This window comes from Mesoplodon mirus (assembly GCF_964341445.2).
Source record: "Mesoplodon mirus genome assembly, chromosome: 18".
In the NCBI taxonomy this organism is placed as follows: Eukaryota; Metazoa; Chordata; class Mammalia; order Artiodactyla; family Ziphiidae; genus Mesoplodon; species Mesoplodon mirus.
In genome coordinates, this window is record NC_138994.1 from 23452121 (window position 1) to 23470139 (window position 18019).

The following is an 18019-nucleotide window of genomic DNA, read 5'->3' on the forward strand; positions in this document are numbered from 1 at the left end:
TCTTTGGTTCACAAGGAGAAAGACAGTATTTACTTATATTCAAAGAAATACAGGCTATTTTCTTTTGCTCTGTAGATAGGTCAAAATGAAGTAGACTCCAACTGAATGCACTTTCAAATTTCTTGCTGGCGTTTTCTACGTACATCACTCAAAGCTCCCGAAAGAGCCAAAATTAGTTACGCTAAAAACCATCCAAACATTTGAAAAGATTTTTCAAATTAAATACCTCTCCAAACTAAGATAGTTTATAATAGCCTAAACAGAATTTCAGAAAGAATACCTCTGAACAGTTAGTTTCAGATTTTTCTTGCATATGAGCTATAAAAACAAACTAGTGCACAATATTAGTAATAAGAAATTTTTGGAAAGAAGTTAACACTTTATTTTGTAAATAGCCGTTTTCTTGCCACTGCTCACAAATTAATAAATTCTTTTTTTGTATCAAGTTTTCTAATTAGACTTATCACCAAAATGATTTAAAGCTAATGACCTTAGTTTTCTAAGAGGACTCCTGCAGTCCCACCAAACTCCACTTGACATATAACACAAAAGGTAAGTGCAGTTTAATAATTCTACTACAGATGTCACAAAAAAGAAGGCCTTTATTTTATTAAAATGCTTCACCCTGAAGAGACAGAAGAAAGAGTTCGGCCATGTGTCTAATAAGCATTTATAGGTGCTTATGTCTTACACTTATATGATGTTCAACTTTGTTATCTTAAAGTATCAATTATTTTCAAGACCCTATGTAAGAATTACAGCCCCTCCTTTAAAATACAGGTTTCAGAGTGGCAGTCAGCATTTCTTTATAAAATCTTATTCCCTGAAAAATTAAATACACAGTTTAAGTGTGAGGAAGGAGCTTAACACTGCAGAGGCGGGCTAGCTCTGACATGGTGTGTGATGCTGCTCACTACGGCATTACTACGGCAGCAACGTGGTATGATTTACCGAATTATTTATTCCATGTTACTATTTACCACCCTACTTTTCATAAATACATATATATGAAAGAATTTTCCATATAAGTCAAAAACTCACATCCATTTCTAGAAGAATGCCTTACCAGTCCTCTGAGAAAAATCACCTCCTCCAAGAGCGCTAATGGCACAACATTAAATTAACAGGATATAAAATTGTACAGAAACTACAGAAAAGTTTAACTCAACAGCCAATATTGTATTCAAATACTGGAAGAAAATACACCCAATTGTCAACACAGATGTCTTGGGGTGGAGGTATGGTGGCTAACTAGATGATATTCTACAATGGGCATACACGTTTTAAAATCTAAATTAAAAAAAAAAAGCTAATTTAGATTCTGGAGCCTATTTCAAGTCAAAAAACAAAAACAACTTCCCTGTTTTTCAGTTTTCACATAATGATAGCACTAAAAAGCTTAGAGTTTTGAACCCTGAAAAATTCCTCAAAGTTAAAATACTTTTTTGAAAAGGGTCAATCATACACAATCCCAACAGCATATAAAGAAATGTCTCGAATTCTAAAAGAAATGACCTCAATTGTTAAAAAAAAAAAAGCATGTGCAGTTTTCCAACATAAGACATCACTTCCCAAATATAGTTTCAATTCCCCTGCTATCTAAATAGAGGGGCTCATACAAGCACCTTTTAACACCCAGAAGTCCCTGTGAGCGGACACCAGATGGAAAGCTCTGCTCTGGGCTGATGTGCTGCAATGCATCTTGAAATCCCCACAACTCAAACGTTACGCAATAATCCACGTTCATTAACAAAGTAATTCTATGCCTAAGATCACACAGCAGGTGACAGGAAAACCCAGACATTGATGGATTTCACGTTCAAGCCATCACCCCAAACTCTTGGCAGCAGAGAAGCTCCGCACGCCACCCCTCACCTCCGATCAATCAGGTCAGACAGCAAAGACATGCAGCCTGTGAATGTTTTACATGTTGATGAATGTGGGTAACAGCTCGTAACGTGTGCTGGAGTATCAATTCCTGTTTCTAAGTCACTACGGGGTTAAGTGTGTTATTAAGGGACACAGGGAAGCACAGCAGTAATTATGACTCTCACACCCAAACTAGCTACGACCTTAACCTCGATGGACCCGGGTTTTATGTACAAAACGAAGCGAACTGGCCTACCTGCCCTCCTAGGCCTCTTCTCAGTCAGTAAACACTTGCTGATTCTGCACACTCTTGGAAGAGAGGCTACAAATGCAGCACTCTACACCATTTATTGTATCATTTGCAGCCACCGCTGGGTGACTTATCCGCTCCTCACTGGATCGAGAGCCTCCGTGAAGGCAGGCCAGCCAGGCAGCTCCTGAGTCCCAGGGCCTACTCATCCCAGAACACGGTGTGGGCAGATACTCAACACACACTTGCTGAAGGAGGGAAGGAGCAAACGAGCGCCATGTGGCATCGCTGCTGAGTTACTGCCCTCACTTCATAAGCAATGGTCTCAAGGAAACATTATTTGTTTGCCTGGCCCAAAAGATTAATTAACACTATCATTAACTGATATTAACTCTTCTTCTGAGAGTGAGATTCAAAGAAATTGGTTAATATAAATACAATATACTCTTAAACTTTAAAAAGGCTTGAAAAAACCCAACCTAGTACGTCAGGTGGGTTGAAAGTACTGCAAAAGGGAAATGAGAACAGTCAGCTTGATTTCAAGAGCACCTTCTCCACTTCCTCACCTCCTCTCCCTCACATCACCTGCCACAGTCAGCAGTAACCTTCCTGTTGTCCAGAATCAATGGACACACCTGTCTTCACCTCAGGAGACCTCTCAGTGGCACGTGGCGCTCCTGAGCATTTATTCTTCTTTAAAACCCTTTCCTGGCCCCCACGGCATTACATGTTCCTGAACGTCTTCTACCTTTCTGGCCATCTCTGCTAGCATCTCCTCCTCTGAACGGTCCCAAATAGTTTGAAGGTTCCTTAAGACTCTTTCCTGAGCCCTAATTTATTTTACACCCTTTCCCTGAGTAACTGTACGCATTCTAAAGACTTTAAATATCATCTGAATACAAACAGCTCTGAAATTTCTCCCTCTAGCACAAAGCTCTGTTCTAGATTCCAGGCGTATATATCCAACTGTCTACTTGATTCCTCCTGTATGTCTCAGAGAGCTCAAAACCTAATAAACCCAAACTAAAGCCTTACTCTTTCCCCTCAGATTTCCTTCTCACACGGTCTTTTCATTTCAGCAAGAAGCATCACTGCCCACCTGGTTGTCAAACCAGAAATCCAAGTCACTCTTTACTCACGCTTTTCTCCCTCCCCTCAGTCAAACCATCGGCAGCCCCGTGACTCCCCTACCAAGTGACCCTGATGCGTCTCCACGGCGACCACGTGACAAGGAGGGCTCCTTCTGCAGAAGCCTCCCAGCCCTGGGGCTGCTCGGCCCCCAGGACAGCCCAAAGGCTCTCCTCCCTTCCCTCGGATTGGATTCCCGCGCTCAGGCAAGCCCTGGCCCACTGCAGGCCCTGCACACACGGCGCTCCTTCCGCCTGTCCAACTCTCCCCTCTCCTGGCCTGGCCGACCCCTTCCCGTTCCTGGGGTCTCAACTTCAATGTCACCTCTTCTGACTGCCCTCTTGCTCTCTCGTTGCTTCCTCTTCTTCTCCTCCAGAGCATTTATCACAGGTGGGTTTATCTACTTGTTTGCATCCAAGATCAACCGGAACAAAGATTACTCTCATGTGGTTCGCTAGCAAGTACCCAGCCTGCAGAAGAGCACCTGACTCATTAACAGGTGGCCGGTAACATGTCCCTGAACAGCTGCTGAAAGCTGCCAGGTACCATGATTTCACTAAGTTTTAACTCTTGTTAAAGAGGAATACGTCTCCTGCAATGTGCTATCCAAGGCCTTCTTGTTCTTTTGCACTTGCTCTTCAGTTTTCACATTTGAGAAGAAAAGAATTCATGTTATCACGATGGAAAACAGATACTGCTGAAGTAATGCCCTAAACCTTAATACCTGCACATAGTATAAAATACAGTTACATATAAAAATATCAAATGGATATGTATATATATTCCTTTCAAAAGAATAAAGTTCTACAGAATGAATTTTTTTTTAAATAAAGCACCTTTTTCAAAAGAAAGCTATCTTACATTAAGGCCAAATGTGCAAAATACAAGAGATGGGAAGCTTGGCTTCTTACTAGATTGTAATGCCGTCTTAAAATTGATTGCAGCATTTGATCATAACAGTTTAAAAAGTCAAGAAAAAAGTTAAGTATAATTCTCCTTACCCTAGCCTAGAGTTGAAATGTATATAGTCTATATGACACATCAACGTCCCCATCATTTTTTTTTTTTTTTTTTTGCGGTACGCGGGCTTCTCACTGTTGTGGCCTCTCCCGTTGCGGAGCACAGGCCCCGGACGTGCAGGCTCAGCGGCCATGGCTCACGGGCCCAGCCGCTCCGCGGCATATGGGATCTTCCCGGACTGGGGCACGAACCCGTGTCCCCTGCATCGGCAGGCGGACTCCCAACCACTGCGCCACCAGGGAAGCCCCCCCATCATTTTTTTTTTTTCTTTCTTTTTTTTTTTTTTTTGCGGTATGCGGGCCTCTCACTGTTGTGGCCTCCCCCGTTGCGGAGCACAGGCTCCGGACGCGCAGGCTCCGCGGCCATGGCTCACGGGCCCAGCCGCTCCGCGGCATATGGGATCCTCCCAGACCGGGGCACGAACCCGCATCCCCTGCACCGGCAGGCGGACTCCCAACCACTGCGCCACCAGGGAGGCCCCCCCCCATCATTTTTGAAGCTGTAGCTAATAAAGGCAGTTTTACTGCAAATGTGGCAAGTCTGTACCAGTTAAAAATGGGAAATCATTTGTACTGCAATATTTTAACTCAGTAGGCTAAATCACATCACTCTTTTAAAAATATTTCAACTAGAATATATGTTATTTGCAGCTTTGTGAATATGAAGCACTTAATTATTTAGGTTTTAAAAAATCACTAAAAATGAATTTTAAGAGACCATCGGACATTTGAATAGCAGACAAGTTTACCTGTCTGAAGTACACGTGTGTGCATCCTGTCATCTGTGAGGCCTCGCGGAGCCAAGCTGGCCAGGAAACCCCTTGTGAGCAACTCGCTAGCGACCTGGAGAAGCTAGTGCCACTGCTCACTGCCAGCGGCTTCTGTGAGTTTTTCTTTTACTTAATATCAATAAATGGAAACCACCACACTACACAGCGTGAAGCCTAAATGCAAGCCACATGATATAAGAGGACAGATTCTCTATACAATTTCTATTGAGGAAGTTCATTCCATCTAACAGGAAAATAATTTTTAAAAGATTACCCAGGGATCACAAAATGGTAACCAAGATATTGAAAAGGAAAGCGAAAGCCTCTCACCCCCATGACAGTACTCTTTATCCCAGCACTTCTTGTTTAACCTTTCTGGAAGGAAGAAGAGAAATGTCCTATTAACAGGCTAAATGTAGCTGCACTGGTTGGAAGAACCCAAAGACACTGGGTTATTTTGGGGGACGGCGGTGATAATACAAGAGTTTTGTTTGCTGGCTAGCATTGTTTTTAAATGGCAAAATTAAAATTTCGTTTTCTTTAGGGGAGCAAAATTGAAATTTGTTTATTTTGCTCCATTATTCTTTTAGACTAATGTTTTCAGTTGGTTTTTTTTTTTAACAAAATGGTCAGTAGTTCTAAAATCTCACAAAAGGTAACATGAAATCTTAAAAAAAATGATTCAGTATTTTATGAATATAAGGAATTTTTTAGGTTGGAAAAGAAGCCCAAATACCCTCCCCAACGTGAGTCCTCACAACACCCCTGCCAGGCCACAGGCACAGGAAACGGCAAAAAGGGAAAGAGGATACATGTGTGCAGGGGGAGGGGCGCCAGAAACAGCCTAGCAGGGAGAGGGAAAGACAGAAAGCGGCACATTTGGCGAGAGTCACAGAGCACCTGCGCCCACGCTGCAGTGACCTCACGACACCGCTGGCAGTAAGACAACTTTGGCTAATTCAGACCACACATCTGAAGCGTCTCAGGAGCACGTTCTCCAAATTAAATACTTCTGGCTAGAAATCTCACAGTGCAAATGGGAAAGATCAGTACTGGTTGAGTTTCACCATACATCTATACACGCCTTATTTTCAAAGCATTTTAATTGTCATTATTACATTTGATTCCTTAGAATTGTGTTTTAAAAATCATTTACAAATATATACAAGGATTAACCATAAAGATATAGACCTGTCATTTATAAAATGTTTTTTGTTTAAAATAAATACATAAGCAAAGGGCTTTCTGAACTGACATTGCTAAAGCTGTCAGGAAGACAGATTAAGCAACATTTTAAAAAAGTTTGTATATTTGTCAAGGAAATGGAAACTATACAGTCAATATAGTGAAAGGTAAGGGTAAAATTAGCTAATCTGGGTCAGTATGGTAATTTATGTACGAGAAAAACAGTCAATATAAAATAAGTAGAGAGAAGACTTTCAAATGGGCGTCACGCTGGGTGGGATACTTGGGGTTAATGTGTCTAATGTTAAAAGTTGAGAACATATCATCCCCATTTTCACAAAATGTTAAAAAGGTACTATGAAGAAATGAAGAGCCACATCACGAATTTTCGATCTGGAAACAAAGCACAGTGACGTTGGAAAGGAAACAAGAACTGACGTAGCAATGAAAACCTCAAACCTCTCTTTAGTGTTGCCTTCATTAGAGATGCCAAATGGTCTGAGACTGTAAGTCATATTCTGCACTGTTTACAATTCAGGATTTTTATATGGGAAATCAAGTTCACAGAGTTAATCAAATCAAAGTTTACAGCACTCTATCTCTTAGGAAACTACTTACGGCTCATGGATATGGCATATACTAGGCCTGTTAATGGCTAACGATAATAAAATGATTAATGTGTGTCCGGCACTGTGTCAAAGGCTTTACATGGATTACCTCATGTAATCCCTACAACGACTAACAATGGCAGTTGAATCATCCCCATTTCACAGTTGCAGAAAGAGAAAGAGAGCCTGGAGGACTCGCTCAGTCTCACACACTGAGAGGCAGAACCGACAGGAGTTCTTTCTGGCCACCTAGTTCCACTTTATCGCACAGCACAGCAGAAAACCACGTCACATTTTAAGGTCCCCAGGTTAAAACCATCTGTAATAATGTTTTACAATATGGAAAATAAATGAATAGATTTGAACATGGTTATTTTCTAATTTGTTTGGAAGATACAAAGTAAAGTTCCATGTAGCAAAACCAAGTATACAAATCTTATGACTTAGACCAAAAACCAAAATAAATCAGAGAAGGGTAATTCTACTAAAGTATTCTGCTTCTGTTGTAGACTAGCTATGTATGAAAAAGTTCACCCACTGCAGTGATTTAAAAAATCTTTTTTATTCATTTTGCCAAAAGAAGAGAGATTAAATTTTAAAGATTAAGATAAACAACTACCATCGCTGAAAGAGACTGGTAAATGTAGCCAAGGCCACTAAAGTCCAGTTTTCAAAACAAAACTATTTCCTTGATCCCTATCAGCTCATTCTAATAATGCTCTGCTAATGTGGATGTAACAAAATCTCTTAAAAAAAGGCATCTCATAAAAAAAAAAATGTTCACAACAAAGACTGAAGTGAATTGTATCATACAGCTAGAAAAAAAACAAAATACTTTCAAAAAAGGATATAAAAATCACTGTTAATTTCCAGAAATAGGTACTTTCTAACTGGAACAAAAACTTGCAACAAACTACAATCTGGAATGCTCATAAGCAGAATGAAATATATGTGACAACTACATGAGAAACACTGCAAAGGAATTCATAAAAATAACAATAAGAGTGCTCTGATATCTCCTCCAAACCAAGAACAAATCTGGGCAACTGTATACCAGATACGTGCCCATTTCAAAACATCACTTTCCTACAAAAAATATATGGCTGCTTTTCAGATAACTGGTTGCCATTAAACTTCTATGTTTCAGGGTACATTAAAAACCATGTTCACTGATGAAACATCAATTGAGGGTCGCTAGTAGTTAGTTTTCAAGGAGGTGAACATTCAAACAGCCTTCACCCTAATGCATGGTGACTAGGATAAACTGTATCTCTCTAACTTAGTAAATTTGCCATTACATTTAAGATTATTACCATTACCATTGTAACTATAATCTAAGTTCATAAAGTAAAAAAGGAATGGCACAAGGAAACTATGGAAAGTTCAGAATATTAAAAACAACTGTGTGCGTACTGGTGCAGTGCTATGTATTTGGAAGAAACCCTTACATGTATTTAAAATGACACGCTAGAACTTCACCAGGGGAGTGTTAACTACCAGGGCAGGGTGTTGCTCAGAAGAGGAAAGAGCCCTGGAGGGCTTGCGAAATGGGACCCTGTGGACAGGCAGTCAGCAGGCGGAGGCTCCAGGGTCTATCCTGTCGTTTACTACCTCTGTGAGCTGAAGGAACCTCCCTGCCTCTGAATTTTTTAATCTGTGAAATGAGGACAACAGTCCACATTCCATTTGTTTTCTTTTACTTAAGGATTAAATGACAGTGTATGTGGTAGAAATAATTAATGTACTCCGAAAAGTACAAAGCAATTTTTGTAAAACATAAGGTATTAAAAAGTGATGTAATTAATTATCAGCACTTGAAGTAATTTTCTGGAGAAAGAAGCTGGCACCCGTTTGGGGCTAATATGACAAGATTCGGCAAATTGGTTGGGCTGCTGCTTATCTGTGGAAGATGAACAGGGACTATGCAACGCACGAAGTCCTTGGGCCATTATGCTTTTCCTAAAAGCAAGCTCACAAGTCTCTCTCCTGAGTTAGGTCCACGCTCTAGTAAAGAGAGCAATAAAAGGTAATATAAAAAGCAGCACAAGGACTTCCCTGATGGTGCAGTGGTTAAGAATCTGCCTGCCAATGCAGGGAACACAGGTTCGAGCCCTGATCTGGGAAGATCCCACATGCCACAGAGCAACTAAGCCTGTGCGCCACAACTACTGAGCCTGTGCTCCGCAACAAGAGAAGCCACCGCAGTCAGAAGCCTGTGCACAGCAATGAAGAGTAGCCCCCGCTCACCACAACTAGAGAAAGCCCGTGCGCAGCAACGAAAAAGACCTGATGCAGCCATAAATTAAAAAAAAAAAAAAGGCAGCACAGTATTTTACAATCCCTCTTCAGCACCCAGAGTTCGGATATCCCACAGCTAGTCAAGTTTCTACCAAAAATAAAATCATGTAAACATGAACACATCAACTTGATATAACAAATCAAGAGATCTACTTAGGTGTGCATGTATATGTGTTACACACATGCACACACACACAAAATCTCACAAAGTTATATTAAAACTATAAGCACATGCCAGAACAACCTCTTTGTTTTCAATGTAAACAGTAGTACAGCTCTGGGTTTCCAAGGCTTGGATAACATATAACCATTTTGACACTGGATCAAGTTTACCAAAAACAAATTCTATAGACCTAAATTTAAAAATCTCTACAATTCCTAATGTAACATATAATCCTTGTTATATAGGCTGAAATATTTCACCCTAAGCCTAGAATCAGGAGGTTTTTAGCAACTTGAAGTCAAAGTCTTTCTTTGATTTTATTCATAAAGAAAATGGACAAAACCCTTCTCCAACGGAAAACTGAAAATAGTTTACAACTGAAAGTAGTAATTCACCCTTTAAAGCAAATCCTTTCTAGTGTTAAAGAACAAACAAATGCCTCTATCTCTATAGTATTTCAAATCCATACTGCAGTGCAAACAAAGAAGCAAATCTCTCAGCCCAAAGGGAAGTTCCTATTTTACTGAGGGATCAGCTCCTTTTTACAGGCCACTGCATGAGGCTAAATGGTTACTTTGTTACACAGACTGAGGGAAGGGCTGTCTTAATGAAAAAACTAGCTCATCAGCTTGGAGAAGTGTAACTATCCTCAAGCACAAACTGTACTACTTGAGTAAGAAAAATTAAGTCTAACCCAAGGTACCACGATAACAAAGAAAATGGTTTCAGTCGCAGGAATTGCAAAAAGCCTGGTCATCACAGGAAGTTGTATTAATGCTGACAACGTTACAGTATGTACAGAACGCAGCAGTGCTCCTCCCAGGGTCGCACACTTTCTTGTCCTGTGTAACCAGGTCTATGCATTCTGCTTGCATTCCTGAATAAGTAACTCTGTTACACAGTCCAGAACAATCTAACTGGCAGTGACTCCTACTACATGTCCCCAGTTGCATCGCTTCCCAGCCATCTCTTTAGTCCTCTAAGTTAGCAAATTCCCTAGTTACAGTCACGTGAGTTTTTCTAAAGAGAGGGTATCTCCTCAGTACAGTGGCAGGGTATGGTGAATGTACAGCCAAGGCAGAGCATTACAAACATTTAATTGAGCCCTAGAAGAGACCACTTCTTAGGATATACTGTCCTCAGTGTGCTAGCTTATACGAACGAGAAAGGCACCATAAGCTGTAACAACAACTTGAATCTTTAGACTTTTCTTTTTCCACAGTAAGCTATTTAGCTTACCCACAATGAGACTAACCAGAAAAGGAAATGTTTGCCTTTGGGAACTAGGGAAAGAAAACATTCATGTTTGCACCCAAAGTTATTACTAACAAACGAACGGCCTGCTAAAAACTAAAAACCAAAGCTGTGATATCACTACCCTACCCTCGTCCCAAAAATTGATTAAAGGGCGGTCATTCATCTTAAGCAAAAAAGCCGTAGGGAGGCTTAAAAACTGCCCCCATTTTTTGCATTTAAATTTGCATTAATAAATTTAACAATCAAGCGTTAGTTGAAACCAAAAAGGCTAATTTTTCTTATTTTATCTGCTAACTCCTCTCATTTCCCCGATGACTACTTTTTCTATCCAAGATTCAAGAATATACTATATTGTTAAACATAACAAAAAAGAAAAATTGATTCTGTAATACAAGAACTTCCCATCTCCTGGAAAATTAACTAACTAGCATACAGGAACACTCACGTTTCCCAGGAAAAAAATGAGGACTGTTTCTTTTTTTCTAGAAGAATATTATAATTCAGATCGTCTAAAAAAATGAGGAAATAAAATGTGTCAGGCCCTATGCTAATGAGAGAGAAAAAGACCAAAAAAAGGCACACCCAAGGAGACTCTGCTTTAGAGGGAGAAGCAAACACAAACCAAAGAGCTGGAACACCAGGTGAGGCACTAGATGGGGGTCGGCACACAGGCAGGCAGGCAGGCTAAGGAAAGGCATCCCTGTCCAGCGGGAGGACCAGGGAAGGCTCCCCGCAAGAGAGGTCGGGCCCGGCAGCACGGCGGCCCCGGAGCAAACCCACCCCACGGCCTGCGGCCTGCCACAGATACAGACCACGGGGCTCCTCCCAGGCTCCCCAGGCAAGGAAGGGAGTTGAGGAAACTGTTCTGTTCCGGTTAAGCAATGATTCCAGCTGAATTTGCTGCAAGGGGCCCATGGACCACATGCAGTCACATTAAAATCTGGTTGGCGCTGTTCTAAGTGAAGGGGAGACCTAGTAACCAGATACGGGCCTGAAGAACCCGGGCAGAGGGACTCTGTGAAGACGGCCACGGATGCAGAAGCCCAGGGCACGTGGGATTTGAGAGGTCATAGGGTATGTGATGTGGTCTAATGACAGTGGAATCCTAGGCAAGCCAGTTAGAGTCCGGACTCACACCGAGAGGTTGCACTCTGTTCCAGAAGCTGTGGAGAACAAGCAGAGCTTTCTGAGCAGACCTGGCCGTGTCTGGACAAGACCACCTGGGAGTCCAAGCAGGAGGTATCAGGACATGGAAAGGTGGAAAGGAGGGACTGATGCAAGAGACTTTTGGGGGCAGAAGAGACAGGACTCGGGGCTTTATGTGTGTGGGTGGGAGAAGGAAGCAAAGAGGACTCCGAGGAAAAGTTAAAGTAGGCAAAGTGCCTTCCCAGGGTCAACAGCACGCCAAGCACCACGGAGCATCCCGAAGTCTGAGAGCCATTGATCCAGCCACTGAGCACCTACTACCTGTGCCAGGTATACCATGAGCAATGCCGAGGAGACACACGGGAAAAAAAAATCCCTGTCCTCCAGGAGTTAAAACTAGATCTCTCCCTGCTCCTCTTTCCCTGGGTCTCTACTTTTCATCAGAAAAGAAGTATTTCTGGAACTCGTCTCTCCTTGTCTGTGAGGCCTTCTCTGCTCTGAAAGCATCAGCTGGCTCCAGTCAAGAACCTGCAGGCCCTCAGCCTGAGTGGTTTTACCCATTCGTTCTTAATGGCGAATAAATCCTCAGGAATGCCTTCTCAACAACGATGGCCATGAGACTATACGATGTGAACGTTCAAGTTCAGTAAGTGTCAGTGAGGTCCAACCTCAATTAAATGGACTTATGGAACTTTCCCACAGAGAACTTTACAGTACAGCCGTTTGTTTATTCACTGAATCAATATGTAGTGTGTGCTATTACAGATGGATGCTTTTTCCCTGACCTGGAAGGACGAATAACAAACATCCTGAGAAAATTCATAGTGAAAAGTGTGGTTTGTTGAGAAAATGAATTTAGAAGAGAATAAGCAGCACTTAAAAACAGGAGGGAGGGTAAAGGGAGATGAGAAGGGGTGTGTGGAAGACAAAAATTAAGCTCAAGTCTGAGAATTGGATGGAGGTCACTTGTCAAGTTAATTCATAATTTTCAACATATAATGCTGCCAGCTACTCAATTTTAACGATTATGTGAGATTGCCCTTGCCTCTCATTAATGGATAAATTAACAAACAAGATACACACACTAAAGAAGAGAACTATACCAGACAATACATAATCAAGTGCTAGGCTGTATGTTACACACCAGGGCCATAATTCAGAGAAAGTAAAGATTCAGGTCTCGGTTTTATCAAGAGCCAACGTGAACACTTTTCTAGAACTTTTAATTGCAAAGACTGCTGCTGAGTACAAACTGTAACAGCAAGGACTGCTGGCTGCACATCATTTTGCAGCCACACCCAGAAATGTGAATTGCTTTAATGCCAGTGACATCATCAAACAACTTTCTAAGCAGTTTTACTTTTAACTGTCACTTTATTTTGATCCCATTACAGTAAAACACTTCAGATCTGAACTCCCTCCAAATTGCATACAGTCGAGATGGCTATCATTCCTGGGATCCTTCCGGTCTTTGGCAAATAAAACCCCGAATACAATCAAAGCATTCACAATTAAATTACAAAACACTTGATTAAAAAAATCTATTTCAATCATTATTTTTGTATCTTTAACCTAGATCAGATCCTTTTCCACTCTCTCTTCAATGTTGTGTAATAGCTACAAAGTCTTATGGGAGTCTCGTTTAAGATAAAGTAGATATAATAAATGTAAAATAAATTCTAGGTGCTTCCCACGTGAAACAGAGGTATAAAAAAATAACAGATTATTTTTGTTTTTTAAGAAGGAACATTTTGTAAAACGTGCTTAGAAGCCTTAAAAAAAACACAGCATGCAAATATACAAAAAGCATGACTGTTTAACATTATTAAGGACTTTAACCTCTTTATAGATTACATTAATCTGAATCATGAAATAAATACCTCTAAAGACTAAAGATAAAGAGCACATTTGAACAATCAGGTTACTGAACTCTTAATCCAAGAGTAAAAGGTCAGTTTTTAGAAAGATCAATATTGTTGCTGGAATTGAGAGATTACTTCCAAAAGGAGAAAAAAATTAATAATTTGAAAGTGCCTGAGAAAATCATTATGATCTTACTTTCAAAAAGGAAAAATGGGGCTTCCCTGGTGGCGCAGTGGTTGAGAGTCCGCCTGCCGATGCAGGGGACACAGGTTCATGCCCCGGTCCGGGAAGATCCCACATGCCGCGAAGCGGCTGGGCCCGTGAGCCATGGCCGCTGAGCCTGCGCGTCCGGAGCCTGTGCTCCGCAACGGGAGAGGCCACAACAGTGAGAGGCCCGCGTACCGCAAAAAAAAAAAAAAAAAAAAGGAAAAATGACCAACTAATTATAACAACTTCACCAAACCTATGGGGTTTACCTTACTTTTATCTTGCTCAGTTTAAAAAGCTCATCTATATAGAGCAATCCAAGTTTCTGAGGCTAAAATTCTGGATAGATACATTATATTGTGGAAGTCAGTGAAAAAGGTGTGTTAGAATCAGATGTTAATAAATGCCGTTAAAATAAAATCACAACATTAAAAAAAACCAAGTCTCTTACCAATTGAAATTCTCGACGCCGGTCATAGGCATTCTGTATACCACTGTCTGCCCATAATGCTCTTATAGCAGGAAGATACTGTAAAAAAACTCGAGTTTCCACGATTCCCTGGGCCGTCAAGGGGGTCCGCGTATCAAATGCCATCAGCTTGTCTCCATTGAGGTGGTTTGAGTTATCCCCCCAAGGGATGTGAAGCTTCTCTCGAGCATCTACCAGCACCCTCATACCTTTGTTTAAAAAAACAAAAAAAAAGTGTGATGGGAGTCGTTAGATATTCTCAGAGATTTGATTCTAGTATTATTTCCTTAAACTTCTTAAGTACTCCAGGCCTGGTGCCTCCAAAACTGGAGACCAACATCAAGACAAACAGGAGTAACTTCTCAGAGTGTAAAAAAAAACTAACAGTTGTTCAGTCATAAAATTAGAGCCTTGAAAAGCAAATACAATTAACACAAGTGCTCCTCCTAAAGGATTTTAACATGTTCTAATTTATAAAATAACTCCTGGGTAGAAGGCAGTCACAAGAGAACCAAAACTAGCAAAGGAAAAAGAAATTATGCTGCATAGCCTGATGTCCAGGCTCTGAAGAAAGATCTGCAAGCAAGATTTTATGAGTCTCTCAAAGAGACATTTATTTATGAGACAACAAGAACCAAACTTATCACCCTGTGATCTGCTTGGTCCCTGAGCACCCTGCTTAACCCTGAGTCTTCCAGGAACACATTCAAAGCTCAGAAACTTCTCCCATCTCAAGCTTCAAGTCAGTGTAAGGCAGAGAATGGAGTCAGACCTCCCTAGAAGGAGGAAGACCAACTGCAAAAGTGATGTAGAAGCTGAGATTTCAACTCACAGAGATTAAATGAAACCCGTTATTTCTAACACTAGACTGTCACCTTTAGTCCCTCTGAATCACAGGACTACTAGGTCATCTGTCTGGACAACTGAAAAACCGTTTTGCTGTCAATTTTCTGATCACGCCAACTCAAAAAATGCAGATGGCTAGTGACTGCATCTCATCATCAATGCTCGAAGTAGGTCACACGTAGGAGCCCGTGCACATGAAGAACCAGGTGTTTACCTGGCTGACTATCAGTTAACCTGCTGGCTCTATTCATTGACAGAATCCCTTCCGTTCAGCTGCATCGTTCAGCTGCATGGGGATACAAAGGTACCTTCGGTTAAGGATTGGCTAGCCCGTCTTCGGCCTTGAAAGAGACCTTAATTAGTTTGGTTCTAATTAGTTTGGTTCTAATTGAAGAGAGGATAAATACAACCACTTTTTACAGTTTAACTTCAGAAGTACTAGGGCTGGCTGTGGTCTGCGAGCTCCTGGCCTAGTGCCCTTCCCCCATCCTTACCCGCCCCCCCCCCCAAGCAGTTTTCCTCTACTCAATCCCCGGAGAAAAAAAGTGACACCAAAGACTGACTTAGGTACTTCCTGAACAAAAAAAACCCTTAAAAAAAACGATGCTTGGAAAGGCCTGAAATCTATACCCAGCTCCTATATAACTGCTACCCAGATGCAACAGAGAACCCTCATGCACCTGAAGTACGAGGCTCTGTATCTCAACTCTGCCAAAATGCCTTTTATAAAGTACAAAATAGTTGCTAGTAAGAAAAATGAGTGCTAGTTATCGCTCCAATGACAAAAATAAAATCCCCTCTTCTGTAATTCTTTGAAAGCCCAGAACTAAAATTCTTGTGTGTTTTTCACCTGAGAACAAAGCTTACCCTCAATTTTAAAAATACCCACAAACAGCAGCAGAGCCTATGGTCTAAGCCAACACTAATTCATTGACTCAACCTGTACAGGCTCCGCATCACATTTAGGCCGAAGATTCTTTGTATCAACAGACGATTTCATTTAAGTAGTAGAAACAAGTGTGGTACCCCCTCCCTCCCGCCCCCAATTATTAAGCAAAAGGAGAGTGGAACGTGCTGCATGGTGATTACAGGCAAACATCCTGCCCGACCGTGACACTGGGGCGAAAAACCACCGCTAACTTTTTTAGGCTGACTGTATGGTGTACTCTTTCCTTATAGCAGCACAGTAAATAGGACACCCTCAAGTTTCATATCCTTGCCCCAAAGGGCCCAAGAGCTGTCACCCTTCGCCCTTAACCAGGGTCTGGGGCACAAGTTTCCTGACTGCGGTGGTTCCAGAACTCCCCGGCTCAGGAGTTGGGAGCAGCCCCGACCCCATGTGACTCGGGTCACCCACCACCCGGGGCGGCGAGGCTGGGCGGGCAGCGCCCGGGCGTGGGGTGAGGATGGACAGACTGGGTTTGGCTCGTCCGGAGGGAGGACAGGAGAGGTCACCCCACGCTCCGGGGAACCCGGCTCGCCTCACTTCCCTCTCGCAGGGGGCGAGGCCAGCGGCGGGGCTGGGGGTGGGGGACCCGCCGCGCCCCCAGCCCGGGCGGCAAGGGAGGGAACGGGTCGCCCCCGGGCATCCTCTCCCCAGGGCCGCGCCCCCTTCCCGCCCGCCGGGCCCGGTCCTTCGCCAGGGACAGAGCGAACGAGGGCGGTGCCCGGCCCCGCGCCGCGGCCCGAGGCCGGGCCCAACGACCCACCGGCCCCCGGCCCCCCGGGCCCGGGATCCCCGGCACCTTTGATCACGTTGCTGTAGATGGTGGGGCGGAACTCCTCGCGCGCGCGCTGGTCGAAGTCCTGCCCGTGGATGATGCGCATCTGCTTGAGGAAGGTGGACTTGCCGCTCTCGCCCGCGCCCAGCAGCAGGATCTTCACGAGCCGCTTCACGTAGGTCTTCTCCCGCGACAGGCATTTGTCGATCTCCTTGGACTTGCGCTGCTGCTCGGCCTCGCCGCTCGTCAGCACGCAGCCCGGGAAGCACACGGACAGCACGGACCGCGACGGCAGGAAGTCCGCCATCTTGCCGCCGCCGCCGCCTCGGCGGGCCCCTCCGGCTCCTCCGCCTCCTCCGCGGGCGGCGGGCGGCTCCGGCTCGGCGGCTCGAGGGCGCGGAGCGCTGCGGCGGCCCGAGCGCGCTGGGGGAGGGAGGGAGCCAGTGGACTGACTCGCAGGGCGGGCCGGGCAGGGCGGGCCAGGCTAGCCGGGGAGGGAGGGAAGGAGGGCGGGCCCGTGAGGGGCGGTGGCCCCGGGGCGTGCGCGCGCACGCAGCCTCCCGGGGGCGCGCGCGCACGCCGCGGCCGCTCCCCCGACTCGCGCCCCGGGCCGGAGACTCACGTTCTCTCGCGAGCCCGCGACCGCCGCCGGGCGCGCGCGGGGAGGTGTCGGCTGGGCGGGGTCTTGTGGTCACGTGACCTCCATCGGGGCCGGGCGTCCCCGCCCGGGGCAGGCACCTGGGGAGCAGGACTTTCGGTTGCCCTTGAATTGGCTGCACCCACTTAGGTGCAGAAGGAATACTTCCGATGGCCCGGGAGGCCGGAGACCAGGTCGTGGGCGCTGCCCTTTGGGTTCCCCCGCTCCCGCCGTTCTTACTCCTGGTTCCTCCCCGCCGCCGGCTGTCACCTAATTTCGAAGTCTTTGGTTCGAAGTTATACAAACAGCGAGCGCGAGCTTGGGAAGTTTTTGGTGCATTTTCTTAAAGTGGGTTCCTTGACATCCTGCTTTCCCAAGCCCAGAATGGTGACCAGACGTCATCCATCCTCCCCCAGCCCCACCCGCAGCTCTCTTTGTCATTCTCAGACCTTGCCGTTCCTCTGAGATGTGCCAGGAGCGATTGTTGATGTTTCGTTGATGTGGGTTTCCACCCGAGCTGCCGCGCTGAAATCTGGACGGTAGCTGCCGGAGGGTGAGGTCATGGTGAAAATCCCCCTTCACC

General features: G+C 44.1%; 1 protein-coding gene across 1 annotated transcript in view; it reads right to left on the reverse strand.

Moving 5' to 3' along the window:
• GNA13 (G protein subunit alpha 13) overlaps positions 1 to 17290 on the reverse strand; it is a 42063-nt gene extending 24773 nt beyond the window's left edge. The window contains exons 1-2 of the mRNA XM_082604526.1: positions 16824 to 17290; positions 14215 to 14441 (exon numbers count right to left, since the gene is read on the reverse strand). Of these exons, the coding sequence (XP_082460652.1) occupies positions 14215 to 14441; positions 16824 to 17106 (510 nt within the window). The 5' untranslated portion in view covers positions 17107 to 17290. The remainder of the gene's footprint in view (positions 1 to 14214; positions 14442 to 16823) is intronic.
• Between the last annotated feature and the right edge of the window lie 729 nt (positions 17291 to 18019).